The following is a 16,787-nucleotide window of genomic DNA, read 5'->3' as shown; positions in this document are numbered from 1 at the left end:
TACACCAGCTCCAAAACAAGCCTTTTCAACTTGCGAAGTGCTGTACGCTCACTTTGGGATAGGCGGTAGCATTCCCAGTTCCACAAACTCACCCAGCACTTCCTTGATACTCTCACTCGTGTCAACAAACCCATGCCAACCCATCTTCCGCGACTTGTTCATACTCAGATCCAGCGACCCGCCCAGCAAACTCCCATCCGCAAACGCAAATATGCGGTCGACGTCCATATCCTCCAGTTTCTGTGCATTCTTCAGGCCATGCTGCTCGATGATCTCCGCCCACGCCTTCTGCACGTGCGGCTGTCGCGCCCAGCTCGTCAGCGTGAAGCGCACATGGTGCGTCGCCGGCGGCCCGAACCCCCTCGGCGGCGGATCGTGCGGGGTCGTGATAGCAGTGTAGTCCTTTGGCTCCATTGACGGCCGGCCACAAGGAACGCCGTACCAGCCCGCCATCTTCTCCCAGAACGTGCCCCACGCGAAAGGGGAGGAGTCCGCAGCATTGAGCTTCTCGTTCTTCGCCTGCGGTGTCAAAACAGCCCATTCCTCGAGGTACGCGTTCAGCATGCTGGAGGACCCCACGTGGGTTGCTTCCCAGGCCTTGAGGTCGCTAGGGAACTCGAGCGTGTCGTCTAGGTGCGCGGTCACGGAGGCGTAGATGCCCAAGGGATAGACGAGGTTCATGGCTGCGTCGGGCACGGCGCCGACGATGTAGCTCGGCATGACGACATTCCATTCTACGCCGTGGATGCGGCAGTACTCCCAGAGGAAGTCTTCCTGTGGATAGTAGAAGTTTGGCTCGAGGGTGACGCGGGGGTGGTGCTCTTCTTGCGGGGTGGCGCTGGGGCCGAGGTGGACTCCGTAGTTTTTGGCGCCAGTCTGTAGCATGATGCGTTTTGGGGTGATGTTCGCGAGGGGGAGGGCGGAGAGGAAATTTTCAAGAAGTGCCACTGTGGGTTGTTAGCTGTGTGATCTGTAGTGGGAAGGGAGACATGGAGGATGAGACGTACGATTTACCCTACACATCTCCTCGGCATCGCTCCAGAGTCCACCTCCTTCCTTGGGCTTGACTTGCACATAGCTGTAGAAGAAGACATAGTCCGCGGTTACGCCCTTCTCCTTCAGCACTTTTGCAATTTCTTCTTTGTCTTTGAGAAAGTCTAGGGAGATGTGTTCGGCGTTGCTGGGCAGTCCTAAGTTCATCTATCAGTATATCGATCACGTCCTTTACCATACTTGGAGAGAGGGGTATTGCTCACCGTCTGGAATTGCAGGCGGTCTGCGACTTAAACAATATATCTTAGACCAGCGCTCCGGATCCTGCGCCAGCGCACGCAGCATGTAATACCCAGAGATGCCATTCGCGCCAGTAATTATGGCCGTGAGGCCCTTGACAGATGCATCGTAGACGGGGAGGCCGTGATAGATGCCGCGGGATTGAACGGTTTGCTGATGTAAAGGCATGGTGGGTCAGACCTTGGACTGGTGATAATCATCCACTTTTGAAGATCCTTTGCTGTACTCAGGTGGGGGTTGGGCAGTGAGGGCTACCTCGGTTCATCGTGGCACATCATGACGTACTGCGGGGTTCTTGAGCGCTGACATGGGAGCACTGAGACGGGGGAGGTGGAAGTGCGGAGATAGTGTGGGGAAATTGGCGCGGGAACTACCTATGCGTAGACGGGTACTAGGACAGGTTGGGTATGCGACGCAGCTCGGCTCGGTTAGGGTGTGGTTCTGTTATCATTACATATATCTAATTAAACGATCTTTTTGTTCATCGACAAGCACTATTGACTTGTGCATTCCCGTTTCCTATTGTGGAGGACTTCGCTGCCGAAACTCGAATCCTTACGCCGTGTCATTGAAGCGGAGCCAAATTTACCGATTCTAGCCCACCATCTTGTGGGTATCCATTATCCGTCCAAAGAACTCCTGAAGCCAATTACTGTCCCGAAACTGCGTTGGAAGTTCGAAGCCTCCTCCATGCCAATCAAAATGCTGCCCAAATTGCAGTAATGCCTTTAGTACAATTGTCTCTTACACCATCGTCGTAAATTTCTTAGGCCGGTCGACATAACGATCCACCAGCCCTTCGTCCTCGGCATACAACGGCTCTGATTCTCCTAAATCTCCCCCACGGTATATCGGCGAGTGGTGTTGCTCGTCGTTTCGATCGAACGTCGACTCTGAGTATCGGATCTCTGCGACAGCGGGCGCCCCTGCATCGTTCGCTGGCGTGTAGTGACCTTGTTTCGAAAGCCTGCGTTGCTTCAAAAAGCCACGCAGAGCATAAATGAAGAGGCCAAGGTATAAGAGACTGCGCAAGTTGCGTTAGCGTTGATCGGCAATTTATCGCGGTGAAGGCAGTCTTACAATATGACGACGACTAAGCTGACTGCTCGAGAGCTTTGCTGACTGTTTGCGATCGAAACAATGTCCATGAGCAATACAAGTCCCCAGAACAACGCTTGGAAGATAGTCAAGCCGGCAAAGTAGGTGGGATAGAGCCTGTCGCGGGTCCAAAGGATGATCTGTATCACATCCAGCAACAGGACGACGATCGTGAAGAAAAGGAAAGCCACAGCAGCACTGTTGCAAGTCAGCAATTGAACTATTTCGCATCACCTCGGAGAACATACGGGTACCTGATGATGCGCCGGGCATCGTCGTAATTGGAACCCATTGCTACAGAGAAACCAATGACAATAACAAGCAACAAGCATATTCGTATGGCCCAGAGGGGAAGCAGAACGCGCCTTCTCCACTCAATTGTAGGGTTTGCCATAATAGGTGGCTTGATACGTGGTATTATAGGCGGAGGTAGGAGGTTGCGTGAAGTAGTGCAGAGCTGGTGATGTGTACGTTGAATTGTGGGATCGTGTAGTTGTGGCCGGGAGTAGATGTTCGCAACTTGTGACTACCGCCAGGAGTCTACTAGCTTGTTGTACTCGAACGATGCTAGCTGAATCGCGAAGCTGTGTGCGGCGCATTGCAGGAGGGAGATACGAAGAGTGGTTGAGCTACGAAGTAAGAGCTCTGCGGAATTAACAGAGGAATGCAGTCGTAATGTGTCACAATGGTACCGCGTGAGAATGGGCGCGACGTGCGATACATATATAACGCGTGGGTTATGGCATGCGTGTTTACAAATGACGTCGGCCCTGACAACGGTAGTTATTGGGAGGTTGGGTCGCGGTTGCCCCAAGCTCCAAATAAGCAAGAACACGCGACGCCGCGCGCAAGATTTCCAGGATTTGCAAGATTGTTATGCTGCGCGCCTCAAAGTAACAAGGAAAATGGGTGGATCAGATAGCAGGATTTTTTATTGCACTAATTGATGTCTGTCTCGGCCAGAGCTCGAGTTGGACCTATGAGAACTAGGAACGCTACTCTTCTCAAGACCTTGATCCCATCTGGATTGCTCCCAAAACACACCCAACGCCATGGCCCGTATGTTGTGATTACTAGATCTGATCTTGTGTAAATGCATGATCATGTGTAAATAGTTCTCAAATACATCGGGCTGTCGCAGGAACTCGTATTGCGGTAGCCCACTTGTCCTGCACTCAGGAAAAGTAGCAGTAGTAGTGCTTGACGGTTTGCCCACCGCTTTGCATGCATCTTGCCCACACGCACGACACCAAGTTGCGCGAGCGAGCTGGGGTCAGCCACCTCAACTCAATTCCATCGCATCATCAAGCTTCACACTTCCCTCCTCTTCGATTTCCATCGCATGCTTGGCCTCGATTTCTGCTGGGTCCTTGCTTGCCTCCTCTTCCGCCTCCTTGGCCTCAAGCTCGTTCAACTTCTGCTCTTCTGCGGCCGCGGCAGCTGCCTTTTCAGCGACGTGGTTCTTGATCTGAGGGTCTTTCTCGTTGTACAAGCGGAGGAGCATCGCTTTCCGATCGTCCTTATCTACCATTAAGTTTGCGCTTCCAGGATGTCTCCAAAGCGGTAGAACCATTCGGAATGGGAATCCATCTTCGCCTTCACTCTGCTCAATGCGCACAAAGCAGCATCCAATATCCATACCACTCAATTGGTCGCCCACCTCGCCAATGTCGTGGCTTCCATCCTTGGGCATCTTGGGGAACATCTCAATGAGCAATTTGTATAGCGTGCTCTTGTTGGTGCACTTGACGATACGTTGCTCCGCCCAGGGCTCGAGAATACGGATACCTTCGTTCTGTAATCGCCAAGGTGCTTTCATGAGCTCGGCATCCTTGATCTTGTGGCTGACGAACATGACGACACCGCAGTGAATGAACTTCATGCCCCGGTTTTTGTTCTGGTTGATGACTGTCTTTGCAAGCTCAGACGTGTAATAGATCTTGTTGAGAAGAAGGCCCTCCTTGTTCTTGACCATGAAGCGGTCACGGGGGAAGCGCGAGGAGATACCAAAGAAATCGAGAATTTGAGCAATCGATGGGTCGTCGGCGGGCACCCATTCGAAATACTCTTTACTACTTTGCTGACCACCCTTGGATTTAGAGGGCTCGTCACCTGAGGCCTTGGTAACGGCGCCGTTTGAAGCCTTAACGGATGTTTCTGCTCCAGCCTTGGTGTCTGAGTCGGTCACGGGTTGCTGTAGAGGAGCTTCTTCAGTCTTCACCTTTTTCACTACCTCGGTCTTCTCGACGTCTACATCGTCCAGCTTACGTTTTGATGGGGACGCGGCGCTGTTGGGTTGTTCAGGTGCATCGGAGGGCTCCACGGTTGTGGCGGTTGGTGTCGTAGCTTCCGAGTCCTGCATCGCCTTACGGAGGAGCTCTGTGTTGTCTGAGGCACTGATCTGCGCAATCTTGATATCGTCGACCTTCTCCAATATAGCTATGAAGAAGCCTCCCGTATCTTGCAAGTGAGGGTAGACCCTGACGCAACGCTCCAGAGGTATGCGCTCTTCCTCGGATGTCTCCGTAGGAGGGAAGCATCCTGGGGAGATCTTGCTAGAAAATTGTCGCTCGGGTTCCTCCGTATCGTACTTTTGCTTGGCTTTCACAAATGCATCCCAGCTATTGAAAAGATGCGCAGTCTTTTCGCCACCGGGAACTGCCGAAGTGTCATAAACCTTCCACTTGTTCAGCCCAGGTTTTCTCTTCAGGTTTGGCAGATATCCGGAGGCGTCAGCAAGCTGGACCTTGGAAATACCACCACATGCTTCGATGGCGGCAGCGACGACAGCTTCGTTCTCGACGGGGTTCATACTACAGGTCGAGTAAACAAGGCGACCGCCCTTTTTGAGCATTTGAAGACCGCGGAAGAGAATGCGCAGCTGTAGGTTGTGCAGGCCGAGACCATCCTTGGGAGTCCACTTGGACCATACATTGGGATTCTTGCGCGCAGTGCCGTCTCCTGAGCAAGGAACGTCTGCCAGAATACGATCGTACTTGAGATACTGTTTTTTGCCACTTGGCAGGGGAGGAAGCTCGACAGATGGGAAGATGGCAGCATCATGGTTGGTCACGATGAGATTTGGGAAATTGAGTCGCTTGACTTGGTGGGTTAACATGCCAGCGCGCTTGTAGTCGGAGTCATTCGCAATTAGCAGCCCGGTGGAACGTCCATCGTCGCTATAATCGCCTTCGCCGTCAACGTTCGGATCTTCGTTGCGGGCCGCTTTTGCAACCCGCTCTTCCTCGTCGCCATGAATCATCTCCGCCAGCTGTGCCGTCTTGCTTCCAGGCGCAGCGCACATGTCCAGTACAACCATGCCGGGCTTGACGTCCAGGAAGTGAGGTGGGATCATGCTCACCACCTCCTGTCTGCTGATGTTGCCGGAAGTTGTCTCTGCAACGAGGAACTTCTGGAATTCAGCGAAGGGCGCGTATCGCCGGATGACCTTTTTGTGCGTCTTCATGTCCCACACTAGCTCATCAGGAAAGGCTGCGACCGCTTGCGGCGGCTGTACTGGTTCGCCTTCGAAGTCCATGGACTGAATCGCAGGAATATAGCGCTTCTTGAAAATCTCGCGCACGGCGAGCGCATCGGATTTGGTGCCTGTGAAGCGAAAGCTGTTGGGCAGGTCCGTGGCTAAGTACTTCCACATCTCTTCGAACTCGGCTTCCTCCAGAAATCCGCCCATGCGGTAGTAGCTCTCGAAAAGCTCATTCTTGCGCTGGATGTCGTTCCAAGACTCGGTTCTTGTGTCTCTGGCACCGCCGCCGCCGCCGCCGCGACCTTTATTCTTACCGCGAAAGCGTCCGCGTCCGCCGCCCTGGAGCTGTCAGAATAATGGTGCAACTACTCGAAATTTGAACTTACGCGTCCTCCGCGACCCATTGTAGTGATAGGAAGAATAGGGTGGTAGAAATTGGGGCGCAATGCGAGTTATTGCAACTGCTTCACACTCGAGCTCCAGAAAAGTTCAGTAGCTGCCCATCGATGGGGCAGGCGCTGGTGGGGCAGCGTCCAATCAGCCCGCCCCAACTCTTGGCGGCCAAGCGCTAAGCGAGCACTTTGAATTTTACGTCGTCGCTTCCTAATCCTCAGACCTTCAGCCTCGACACTCGTCAATCTCATACTAACAACCAGCACAATGGCCGGCAGCACGTAGGTCAATTACTCTCCCTTCCTTGCGCATCGCTAACGTGAGCTCCAGTGTTCCCTCCAAGTCCTCGATCGAGGTTCCCGAGTCGGTCCTCAAGAAGCAGAAGGCCAACGCTAAGGCCGACGAGTCGCGTGCCGCCGACCTGAAGAAGAAGCGTGAGGTGCGATAATAACTCTCCCATGATCTGCTTTGCAGATAGGAGTATCAACGTTGGCTAAGACTGTCTTAGGCCAACAAGAAGAAGCGCTCCGTCATCTTCGAGCGCGCCCAGAAGTACCAGCAGGAGTACGTCAAAGCCGAGCGCGACATCATCGAGGCCAAGCGCAAGGCGAAGCAGGATGATTCTTTCTTCGTCCCCGCCGAGCCCAAGCTCGCTTTTGTCGTCCGCATCAAGGGGTAAGCGCAATCCAATACCAAGCTTGAGAACGCACACTAACTATATCCAGTATCAACAAGATCGACCCCAAGAAGCGCAAGACCCTCCAGCTCCTCCGTCTCCTCCAGATCAACAACGGTATCTTCGTCAAGTTGACTAAAGCTACTACCGAGATGCTCAAGATCGTCGAGCCCTTTGTCACCTACGGATACCCCAACTTGAAGACCGTCCGCGAGCTCGTCTACAAGCGCGGCTACGGAAAGGTCAACAAGCAGCGCCTCCCGCTCTCTGACAACGAGATCATCGAGAAGAACCTCGGCGAGTTCGGCATTGTCTGCATCGAGGACCTCATCCACGAGATCTACACCGTTGGCCCCAACTTCAAGCAGGCCTCTAACTTCCTGTGGCCCTTTAAGCTCTCTTCCCCCACTGGTGGTTTCCGCACCCGCAAGTTCAAGCACTTCATTGAGGGCGGTGACCTCGGAAACCGTGAGCTCTTCATCAACGACCTTGTCCGCCAGATGAACTAGGTTGGTTGTTTGAGATGGCGTTAGGCTTCTGCAAGAGATGTTATCTGGGTTACACATGGTGTCAACTACCTGGGTCCAAAAGTTAGCTTAGGTTCGAGGCCATGCCGGCCGGAGTGAGCCAATCCGCCTGAATAAGGACGACGGTTGGCCCTCTTTCACGAATGAAGACGTTCAAATGATACCCTGTTCCTTGCAAATAGTTCAAACTGTGCTCGTGTCTAAGCCTGTTGACGTTGTTAAGTCTTAACTTGCCGTGTCATCCTGTCACTTTTACTTCACGCTCGATGTACATGACCTCCTACATCTTTACATGCAACGACTTCACGTCGCTCTTGTGAATACGTCGCATGTCTTCTGTTACACCTGAAACAGAAAGCGCGCGCGATAGTCTAAGCTCGCACAGCGTGAGACTGATATATACATTTGAAGTGTAGCGCATCGCGGTCCTTCACTCTATTCATACCTCGCAATCTCAAGCCCATGCCACGCTGGAGCCCATCCCCTGCGCCTGTTATCACACACTGGCGTACCCAATACGCGATAAGATTTCTACGGAGAAGAAAAAAGCGACTGGTAGCGCAACGCTTGGTCGTGTTCGGGTCGGAGGACGCTCCGCTTCACCCTGCGCCCCATCACCACACACCGACAACGCCCTACACATCGCAAAAAAACATACAACAGCGGGGATTCGCTGCTGGTCACCCACGCAACTACTGATCCGCCGGTACACTGCTTATATATGGCTGAGCGGACGGGAAGCCTAGTTTTCAGTGTCCTATGGTCGTATGTGAAATAACTGCCTTTGTAATGAATATATATTCATGCGTAAAACATCAGTACCCAAACACCGCGAATACGCGACATCCAAAAGCCCAGCTAAATAGCTTGTGTGGGTCAGACATGTTCTTCGCAGTGAGAGGATGAAGCTTACTCATTGCCACCCGGGTTCAGCGCACAAGTCTAGCATTAATCTACTAGATTTCAGGTCCCTAATTGATGTTCTAGCTGTGGCTGTGTCACTCATTTAGACTCTCCTGGCAGTACTAAGCAACAGTAAGTACTCTGCTCTTTTGAGTTTCGCCCACATTTGGTTCCTTTCGCGACATCTGTATGCGCCGGTCGGCCGAGATTCTGGTGCGCGTATGCTGGTAAAATGTCCGAGAAAGCTTCAGACCTGCCCTTGTGACTTGAATCACGGAAGCAATGATGCTGAGTGTCTCGGTCATCTTATATTGTGCAGAGAGAGAAGAAAAGATTAAGAGTCAAAAGGCATGGCCCCGGATGCTGCTGGCCGAAGTACAGTAAGATCAAGGCAGTGACTGACGCTAACACTTTCTCATGTATAAAAGCACTGTTTGTAAAGCTGTATATAATAGAGCGATGGGACCATACTTAGGGATACGATTAGGAGAACGAGCGAAGAATACATACGTGGAATTTGTTGTCGAAAGAACTTTCTTTCGTTACTCACTGCCTAAAGTAGAACATGCTTTTTTACAGGTGTCAGAGCCGGTGCCGTCTGTATTGTCGCCAAAAAAGTTCTTGAAAACGCCCTTGCTTTTCTTCTTATTGTCGTTGGTATGTTCTTCGAGGGTACCCCTGTATTGGTCATCGTTCATCTTCTCTAGGGCTTTAGCTGCGATTGTGACAGCATGCTTGTGGCCTTGGGTCACTTTCGCTTTGCGGCCTTGGTCGGAGAAGTCGTCGAGGTGGACGAGTGTTCGCTTCACGGCTCAGGCTGGGTTGACATTGCTGAGTTGGAAACTAATGCACACCCGTTAGCACTCCAAAGCTCTGACAAGTGCCGTTGGAGATTACATACCCATGAGGATGAGCGTGAACAACTGCTAGCACAGCTGCGGGCGCTAAAACTTGTTTACTAAGTTGTAGCATGATGGAGAGATCTCGTTGGAAAGAATAGATGTAATGAAGCCTTTTGAAGTGGACTTTATAGTTGAAAATTTGCCGGAGAAGCATAAAATAGCAAATTTATTCTGGTTATATGCACAATCGATGTTCTGGAACAGACCACCATGAGTTCACTGTCCTAGCTCGCTATGATCGGTCGTCGCTAAAAGGCATCTTGCCTTGTCTCGACAAAAGGCCTCATGTCTGAGAAGAAAGGAGGATCTCTATAGGACCGGACGCTTGAGATCGTGATTATGTGTCGGAAGAGGGATGTGAAGCATTCGCAAGTTGGCACTGCTTGACAGCTTGTACCTTGAGTAGTAAGACGACGTCATGCTCGTAACTTCTCGCTGTCGATACATGCTTCGAAAGTCAGCATTAAAAATTTATTTCGGACTCAGTATAATAAGGGGCAAGAAGTGGGTGTATAAAAAGCAGCATGGGGTCGGTAGGCTAGTCGAGTACCGTAGCTTCTTTCATAACTGTAACAAAAATCGCTCTCAGAGAGTTCGATAATTCCGAACTGAGTAACCAAAGCAGCCCATGCAGACACAGCAATAGAATTAACCAATTCAGAACATCACACCAACCTGAGCACTCTCTCAACACTGAGGACAATATTGGACAGACACCTCACGTTCTGAACAATCTTGGGAGCTCGAAGATCCCGATTGCGCCAGCCTCAATCGTACTCACGGACACGGGGCGCTCGAACTTCCGCACAGTTAAACCTACAATTTGCATCATGTCGGGTCCTAGCCCCACCGGTGCACAACCCCGGTTCTCCTTACCGTTGACGCCAACAGCGGATGTGTGCCACCTGAATGGCGAGCCGCGCCTCGGATTCAAGCTCAAGATCCTTTCGCACGACAATGAAATCATCACCGTATGTCTACACCAAACTCCACTCAAGGAATTGCACGGCCCGGAGGAGATAACTTATGTTACCAACGAAGGTAAAGAATTGGAATGGCCGTACGGAATTGGATACTGGGAGTACGATGGTCCGTTCCCCGATGATACCCTCTCGGAAGGAATTTAAGCCCGGTGTGCCGTATGAGAGGACGTTTTGGTTAGACAAGAAAGATCCGGCGACTGCGCAGGGAGATGAGCTCGGGAGCCTGAAAGCTGCGAAAAGGCACAGGTCGTGAGGATCTGCTTGGATCGTTTTGACAGTGGAGAAGATGGAGGAAAGAGAAGCTGTTGAATGGTAGACTGGAAGAGAAGAAGCAGAGGTGGAATGGTGTTAGCGCAAAGATCTCCATCGACGTGTCAGATCCGTTCACAATTAAGGCTATCTAAGCCGATGTTCTGCGGCGCCATGTCTGGGCGAGTGGACGGGAAACCCTGTTCTTAGTGTTCCGTGGTCGTATATAAATATTCGTACCTAGCGCACCGTACTCAGCTTCGCCGACCCTCAGGGGACCAACGGATTGACATCTCGCAAGATAGTCGCCTACTCCTCCATGTCTAAAGCATGATCTGCTTCCTGGATCTCCCATTCCTCTAGCGGACACTGATTCGAGTCTATAGATGTGTTCCAGTGCGCAGGTACATGCCATTCTACAGCTGGATTAACACGTCTTCTTTTAGTGCGCTCAGAGCTTTCCAAGTTCTCTGAGTCGGGTAACATTTGATGTTTCGTACGTCGCATGCTGGATTCCAGAGGCGGTTGGAGAGCAAGGTAAGGTTGCGGCGAAGAACTTGAAGCTGAAGCTCGTTCGAAATTAGAAGCATCTGTGTCAGATAAGAACTCTCCACCGTCATCATCATCCAAAATTCTTTTGCCAGGCACAGGATTGCGCGACACAAGCAGGTGCAGTTCTTTCAGAACGCGCATAGCATCGTCTTGATTCTGATCATCTTCCCAGCCAGCTTTCCTGCATGCGTGAAACATTCCGCGGCAGATGCGTTGTGGATCATATTCAGCATCACCTAACTCATATGCTTCTCTGCTCAGCTCCCACAACCTGCGTGGCGATCCATGAGCTTTTAGAAAAGTATACAACAGCTCCGCAGCATCAAGATATTTGCGCTCCTCTTGCAAGCACGTGCTTGTCTCAAGTACCTGGTGCCATAGGCGATGTATAAGGCTAGTGTCTTCAAATTTTCTCATGTGCTTTGCAAGATATTCTAGAGTTCGTTTCCGCTGGGAGCGATCTGGTAGATAGTCTTCGGAGAATTCTGTCCGGCGCCAGCTGGATATAGCATACCAAATGTTCACGAACCATGAGTAATCGGTTTTCGGCTTGTTGGAAGGAATCGAAAAGAAATAGAGGCCCCTTGCCGCTGCGAAGGTTTCAAGGCTCACGTATTTGTATTTGAGTCTCGCCAACTCTGGACCAATCCAACTGACTGACCAGTGCGCAGTGTCCTTGGGGTTGTAGTTGCTATGGCCGCCGTTTCTCTTGTCCTTTGGGTTGTAGTCGGTATCGCCATCAGGTCCTTGGAGATCCTGTTGGAGTTCACACATTTTGTTGTCAATCTCGACGAGGTAACGAGCGTACACGTGTATTGGTAGTTTCGTCGCACTTCCGCAGAACATCGTAGTAAGTTGCAATAACCATCGCAACGAGACATCGCGGAGGTGTGTAGCCATCTTGATTGTGGAAAGACACCCGGACGTCAGACGGACTGAAGGATCGTAATTCCGATCTCTTGTGAACGCACATATATCCTCCCATGTGGTCTTCGTATCGAGGAATTCTGCTACAGTACGGTGCATGTACGTGACCACTGTCTTGTTAGCCTCATCAAGCGTAACAGGGTCGTCTATCGATTGGTCCTCTGTCAATTTTGCTTCCCTCCTTAAACGGCGCATTTTCACATGGTGCACTTCGAGCAGCCCACAACACCGGCTCCTGATTCGCTTGCTCAGGACGTACATTTCAGAGTCGAATGCTTCGCAGTCCATAGGCGCAATAGGAACATCAAAGCACTCTTTCGGGGCCTTTAGGGCGTATGATAAAACCAAGCCGGGAATCTGTTGGTCGTTCACCTTCTTGTTCCACGTTTGAACAATCTGGAACACTTCCGACGCTTGTCTCTGATTTTTGGTACTCATCTTTTCGAGCATCCTGCGGTAAAGCTCCCGTAGATCGGGAGGTAAAGAGCTCAGCCGAGCTTCGAGCTCGTCGAGATCATCACCGTCTTCCAGTCCTTCGATCAGCAGTCGTACTACAAGTTTGACCCAGAGGAAGACACCTGCAGCCTTCTCGACCACTTCAACTGCTAATAGCGGTGCCCTGTCTGGAAATTGGCGCAACAGACGTATCATCAGGTGGTGGGTCGCTAATTCGCCCTGGACGAAAGCTGCCATATCTCTCCGCGTCAAGTCTTGTAAACGCAATGTAGGACAACCTTCCAGAGCCTCTAAGCAGGAATTGAGCGGCCGGCTCGAGATTATAAGTTTCACACGTGGAGAACCCAGAGAGCGAAGGAAAAGGGACATGTCCCGATGATCACCTTCAAACTCGTCAATTCCATCTATCATGATGGCAAGCTTCAAATAGGTGGACTTTTGTATCATCAATTCGAAAGCTCTCTTCAGCTCGGTATAATCGGGTGCAATTTCAGCGTCGGACCCCTTCCAATTGTGAAACAACTTTGGGAAAACGGCCGGAACCAGCTCAGGGTGCTTTGAGAGGACTGTATATAGTAGCGCTCTCAAAAGTCCGATGTGAGATTTCTGTAGCGTTGTGCCGATGTTCCAGAAGAAGAATGGAAGGATTAGAAGCGGATCCTGCCCAGCCCATTCCTTCAGAGCTTCGCGGGTTTTTCGGTTATCAACGATGTATTTCATCAAAGTCGATTTGCCACTTCCTGCTTTCCCGTCGATGAAGTACGGATCTTTAACGTCCTGTCTGAGATGAGAACCAAGATCATCCCACTCCTGTGTGCCGTTGGCAGATTCGAAAATCCAGTTGTATGTGTCTTGGTAGGCATCATCGACGGCATCGTACCTCCAATGGATTTGACGGAAGTCAAGCCAGCTTAAAATATCCTGCTCGTGACCGTGCTTCTTCTCATCAGTAATCTGCTGGGTCCGAATGGCTAGAATGCTGTTCAAGCTGGCCGATATTTGCTTGTGTATGGCGTTCAGTCTGTCAACAGTATGGTGCTCGATTACGTCTGATAGAACATCAATCAAATACTGCAGTTGATGTGTGTCATTGACCGTGGTCTTGGGTGGGGCGTTTATTTGAAGCTGCTTCAGGTGTTCCAGGATATCCTCGTGATTGCTTTCCACGCTCGTTCGAAAGGCCAATACAGTCGCAAGGGTAAGCGAGCCACGGAGTTTCTCAATCTTCCCAGCGAATTCTTCGATCTGGTGCAATTTCCATTGGAATTTGAGGGCCGTTTTCGCATTGTGCAGAATTCCGGATGACTTTTTATCCCATTTCTTGAGGTAATCAAGGAAGCGGATGCCTGACTCTTCGCATTCCGTAGCGAGGTCAAGCAGGTTCTGCGAGAGTTAGTAAGCCCGCCGATCTCACATGTGGACATACTTGATCTTCTTCTTTGAGCGTGGCCGTGGAAGCCTTTAACCGAGTCTTGAGTGTAGCGGCATCGCCTGTCAAAGTTTTTGACAGTTTCACGAGTTCAGGCAAGGACTTCGGAGATTCATGCATCCGTATGTAATTGACCTGAGCGATGAGGCTGCCCGCGCAAGTAACGAATTGGACGACATTGCCGGCCAAACCAACGGCCACCAGTGCCTCCATGAGGAATCGCTGACAGAGGATAAAAGAGATTGCAAGCCAGAGGCTGCGCGGTGTCGAAAGCATCTTAATGTCTGCTGCGGGTTGCCTGTTGATGTGTTGGCGGTGGCTTAGCTACATACTGGTTCGCGGTCAGCTCGCAAGCGAACACACAGCCGCATCTAAAGAGACTGTACCTAGTACGAGGCAGCCTTGTGGCATCTCTTCCAATGAGAAAGTCAAACTACTTCACTTTCCACGGCGACGACCAGGCTGTTGCTCAGGTCACGCGCCAAAAGAAAGATGTCCAATGAGAAGGTGGTAAGGCTGTATGGCGGCGTGCGGGGTACCAGTAATCCCTGCAGGTAGTAACCATCACCAGATGAGTTCGAAATACGACTCATTTGAATTGAGCTATTACCAGACTGATGAAAAGGACAGCAATAAAATGAGGTATAGGAGCTATGGGATAATTTGGCATGGCAACTGTCCATGTAAGCCTAGCGTGGCGCCTGCCAGGTTCTTGCGGAGTACCTTCCGTCAACACACATTTCACAGTAACCACGACTCAGCAAACATATTTCTATGCTCTAAATTCGCAATGTTACCGCATAATCGCCATATGAGTAGACCTCTCACTACCACTTACTCCTCCACGACCTTCAGATGTACAAACTCAAACTCCGGCACCGGCGACGTCTTCAACAAACTCTTCCCTTATTCCTCTCCACCTCTTGAAGTTCTACCGAGCTATGAAGAAATTGCCTCTCATCTATCGACCTCCTCAAGGAGTCCTTCGCTATCTGTTGAAATGATCCTCTCAGAATGAATGTGCACATCATGTGGACGTTGAGAAGCACGTACCTTTTACAACCGAGTCGAGCTGGTTGCGGCCGTTAATTTTCGACACCTTGCGTGTTAACAGAAAGTATCTCTGGTCCGTGTGGCAGCTTACTGCTTGTTCATCGTACGTTGTACTTAAACTCCCGTCCCGCAGGACTCTTTGCTAGTCTACAGTACCATCTTGAAAGCAGGTTCCCTATCATCACCATATCCCCCATACCGATCATACCTCCCTCTCGCCTTGTCCCTATTCACCTTCGCGCAATAAACCACATTCGCCAGAATCGCAAACCATCCCGCGACTAACAACCCCAGAACCACCGTATGGCCCCTGTGATACCGTGGCCCCTCACTGTTCGGATAGATAAAGCTGGCCAGAATGCCCCCACAGTTAGCAATCCCCAGCTGTAGCGCAGCAGCCGTCGCTCTCTTGTAGTGCCCTGCAGAGTTGTTTGCGAGCCAGGTCAGCACGGGAGGAACGCTGCTGTATAGCCCTGTAGCCATGAGGAACGTCATGCCGTACTTGACGCGAGGATGACTGGCGCCGATGTTAGCGATGACGGCGTACCCGACAATAGCGACAGGCATGGTGCAGAGCATCATGGTGCCGCGGAGCTGGAGGCGGTCAGAGAGGAACGCGACGGCGAGAGTTGTGCACGCTGCGATGCTGTATGGGATTGCGGACCATAGCTGTGCGGAGTTGGCGGTGTACCCGATACCAGCGAGAATTGTCGGAAGGAACAGGCCAAAGGAATAAATTCCTGTCAGGAGACCAAAGTAGGCGCTCGCTGAGAGCCAGGTTTGAGGACTGAATATCGCTCTGCGGACTTCGGACCATGCGAATTTCTCCTCTATCTCTTTATTCCCAGTGCCGTGCTCCACACCTTCCAGTCGTTGGAGAGCAACAGCGCGCTCGTCTTCCTGCAAGAACCTTGCTGCGGCGATGCTGTTGGGGAGAATGAGGAAGACAGCGGCGCCAACACACATAGTGAAGAGACCTTCAATGACAAAGATCCACCGCCACGGAGACAGCCCGCCACGATCTCCAATCTCAGCCACTGCACGAGCCAGAAGCCCTCCAAAGGCGCTGGAGAGGGAAGTCGCTGTATACAACACCCCGATTCGCAGCGCAAGTTCGGACCGGGTGTAGACGGTAGACAGGTATAGGACCATACCAGGAAATAACCCACCCTCCGCTAGCCCAAGCACCGCACGCAGACTGACGAACTGAGCAAAAGTATGCACAAACCCAATGCACATGCATATCAAACCCCACAGCGACGCCATACATCCAATCCATATTCTTGGGGTGACCTTCTTCAAGACCAAATTACTCGGTATCTCCCCAGCGATATAGAGCGGATAGAAGGCCGTCAGCGCCTGATTATACTGCGCATTGGTCATGCGGAGGTCGGCTTCTAGGTGGTACAGCTTTGCGTTGCCGACGTTGGTGCGATCTAGGAACGAGCATAGGACGAGGAGGATGAAGAGTGGGAGGATCCTGGTGTCGAGCTTCCAGAGGAGCTTTTGCGTCGAGGTGTGGAGGGAGGGGTTGTTGCGTGGGATCGTGCTTCCCGTGCAAGTCCCATCTTCTCGGTCTTTTGGGATGGAGTCGGCTCTGGTCGGGCTGCCAATCGTCCTTTCACACATGACTGTTGGTGACATTGTTGCTGTAAAATGGTCGTTCAATCGTGGTTGTAATCACGCAGCCCCCCGTGTACACTGATTGAGCGCTCACAAGCCCGGCAGCAATGCCGTCCATGCTCACTCCTTATTTGAGTTGAAACCTTTACCCTTGAATTGACGCAGCAGGGATTCCGCCGCGTGTTTTCCGCTTTTGGGATGTTATGCACGGTTGATGACTCCAATACTTGGGACCAGCG

At 51.5% G+C, this 16,787-nt stretch overlaps 6 protein-coding genes across 6 annotated transcripts; 1 reads left to right on the top strand and 5 right to left on the bottom strand.

The window, feature by feature from the left end:
- Window positions 1-48: 48 nt before the first annotated feature.
- Window positions 49-1,714, bottom strand: CC84DRAFT_1226065 (NAD dependent epimerase/dehydratase family protein-like protein; the record flags this gene model as incomplete). The annotated part of the gene is made up of 3 exons (XM_018183581.1): window positions 1,257-1,714; window positions 1,008-1,190; window positions 49-947 (listed from the first exon to the last, which is right to left on the bottom strand). The coding sequence occupies exons 1-3, from the start codon at window positions 1,459-1,461 to the stop codon at window positions 49-51; spliced, it is 1,287 nt and encodes a 428-aa protein (XP_018042502.1). The 5' UTR covers window positions 1,462-1,714.
- Window positions 1,715-1,964: 250 nt separating this feature from the next.
- CC84DRAFT_68051 (uncharacterized protein) lies at window positions 1,965-2,938 on the bottom strand. The gene is made up of 3 exons (XM_018187089.1): window positions 2,640-2,938; window positions 2,374-2,589; window positions 1,965-2,317 (listed from the first exon to the last, which is right to left on the bottom strand). Exons 1-3 carry the CDS (start codon window positions 2,783-2,785, stop codon window positions 2,038-2,040), a joined length of 642 nt encoding a protein of 213 aa, XP_018042501.1. The 5' UTR covers window positions 2,786-2,938; the 3' UTR covers window positions 1,965-2,037.
- A 374-nt stretch (window positions 2,939-3,312) lies between these two features.
- Window positions 3,313-6,338, bottom strand: CC84DRAFT_1134483 (S-adenosyl-L-methionine-dependent methyltransferase). The gene is made up of 2 exons (XM_018176026.1): window positions 6,262-6,338; window positions 3,313-6,214 (listed from the first exon to the last, which is right to left on the bottom strand). Exons 1-2 carry the CDS (start codon window positions 6,277-6,279, stop codon window positions 3,674-3,676), a joined length of 2,559 nt encoding a protein of 852 aa, XP_018042500.1. The 5' UTR covers window positions 6,280-6,338; the 3' UTR covers window positions 3,313-3,673.
- A 181-nt stretch (window positions 6,339-6,519) lies between these two features.
- Window positions 6,520-7,647, top strand: CC84DRAFT_1108213 (60S ribosomal protein L7). The gene is made up of 4 exons (XM_018175195.1): window positions 6,520-6,549; window positions 6,599-6,707; window positions 6,777-6,943; window positions 6,994-7,647. Exons 1-4 carry the CDS (start codon window positions 6,536-6,538, stop codon window positions 7,451-7,453), a joined length of 750 nt encoding a protein of 249 aa, XP_018042499.1. The 5' UTR covers window positions 6,520-6,535; the 3' UTR covers window positions 7,454-7,647.
- A 3,170-nt stretch (window positions 7,648-10,817) lies between these two features.
- On the bottom strand, window positions 10,818-14,085 carry CC84DRAFT_1211738 (uncharacterized protein; the record flags this gene model as incomplete). Its single annotated transcript, XM_018182399.1, has 2 exons — window positions 10,818-13,826; window positions 13,870-14,085. The coding sequence occupies 2 exons, from the start codon at window positions 14,083-14,085 to the stop codon at window positions 10,818-10,820; spliced, it is 3,225 nt and encodes a 1,074-aa protein (XP_018042498.1).
- Window positions 14,086-15,072: 987 nt separating this feature from the next.
- CC84DRAFT_1192422 (MFS general substrate transporter) lies at window positions 15,073-16,569 on the bottom strand (the record flags this gene model as incomplete). Its single annotated transcript, XM_018181248.1, has 2 exons — window positions 15,073-16,428; window positions 16,558-16,569. The coding sequence occupies 2 exons, from the start codon at window positions 16,567-16,569 to the stop codon at window positions 15,073-15,075; spliced, it is 1,368 nt and encodes a 455-aa protein (XP_018042497.1).
- Between the last annotated feature and the right edge of the window lie 218 nt (window positions 16,570-16,787).

The sequence above is a fragment of the Paraphaeosphaeria sporulosa genome, assembly GCF_001642045.1.
Source record: "Paraphaeosphaeria sporulosa strain AP3s5-JAC2a unplaced genomic scaffold CC84scaffold_1, whole genome shotgun sequence".
Classification (NCBI taxonomy): Eukaryota; Fungi; Ascomycota; class Dothideomycetes; order Pleosporales; family Didymosphaeriaceae; genus Paraphaeosphaeria; species Paraphaeosphaeria sporulosa.
Note: the sequence above shows the minus strand (reverse complement) of the source record. Positions and strands in the feature narration are given on the sequence as shown.

Coding starts and splice junctions, on each gene's coding strand:
- CC84DRAFT_68051 (XM_018187089.1), bottom strand. CDS start 2,785: ATGGCAAACCCTACAATTGAGTGGAGAAGGCGCGTTCTGCTTCCCCTC. Junction 2,590..2,639: donor CGGCGCATCATCAGGTACCC/GTATGTTCTCCG, acceptor GACTTGCAACAG/TGCTGCTGTGGCTTTCCTTT. Junction 2,318..2,373: donor AGCTTAGTCGTCGTCATATT/GTAAGACTGCCT, acceptor CAACTTGCGCAG/TCTCTTATACCTTGGCCTCT.
- CC84DRAFT_1108213 (XM_018175195.1), top strand. Junction 6,708..6,776: donor ACCTGAAGAAGAAGCGTGAG/GTGCGATAATAA, acceptor AGACTGTCTTAG/GCCAACAAGAAGAAGCGCTC. Junction 6,944..6,993: donor TTTGTCGTCCGCATCAAGGG/GTAAGCGCAATC, acceptor AACTATATCCAG/TATCAACAAGATCGACCCCA.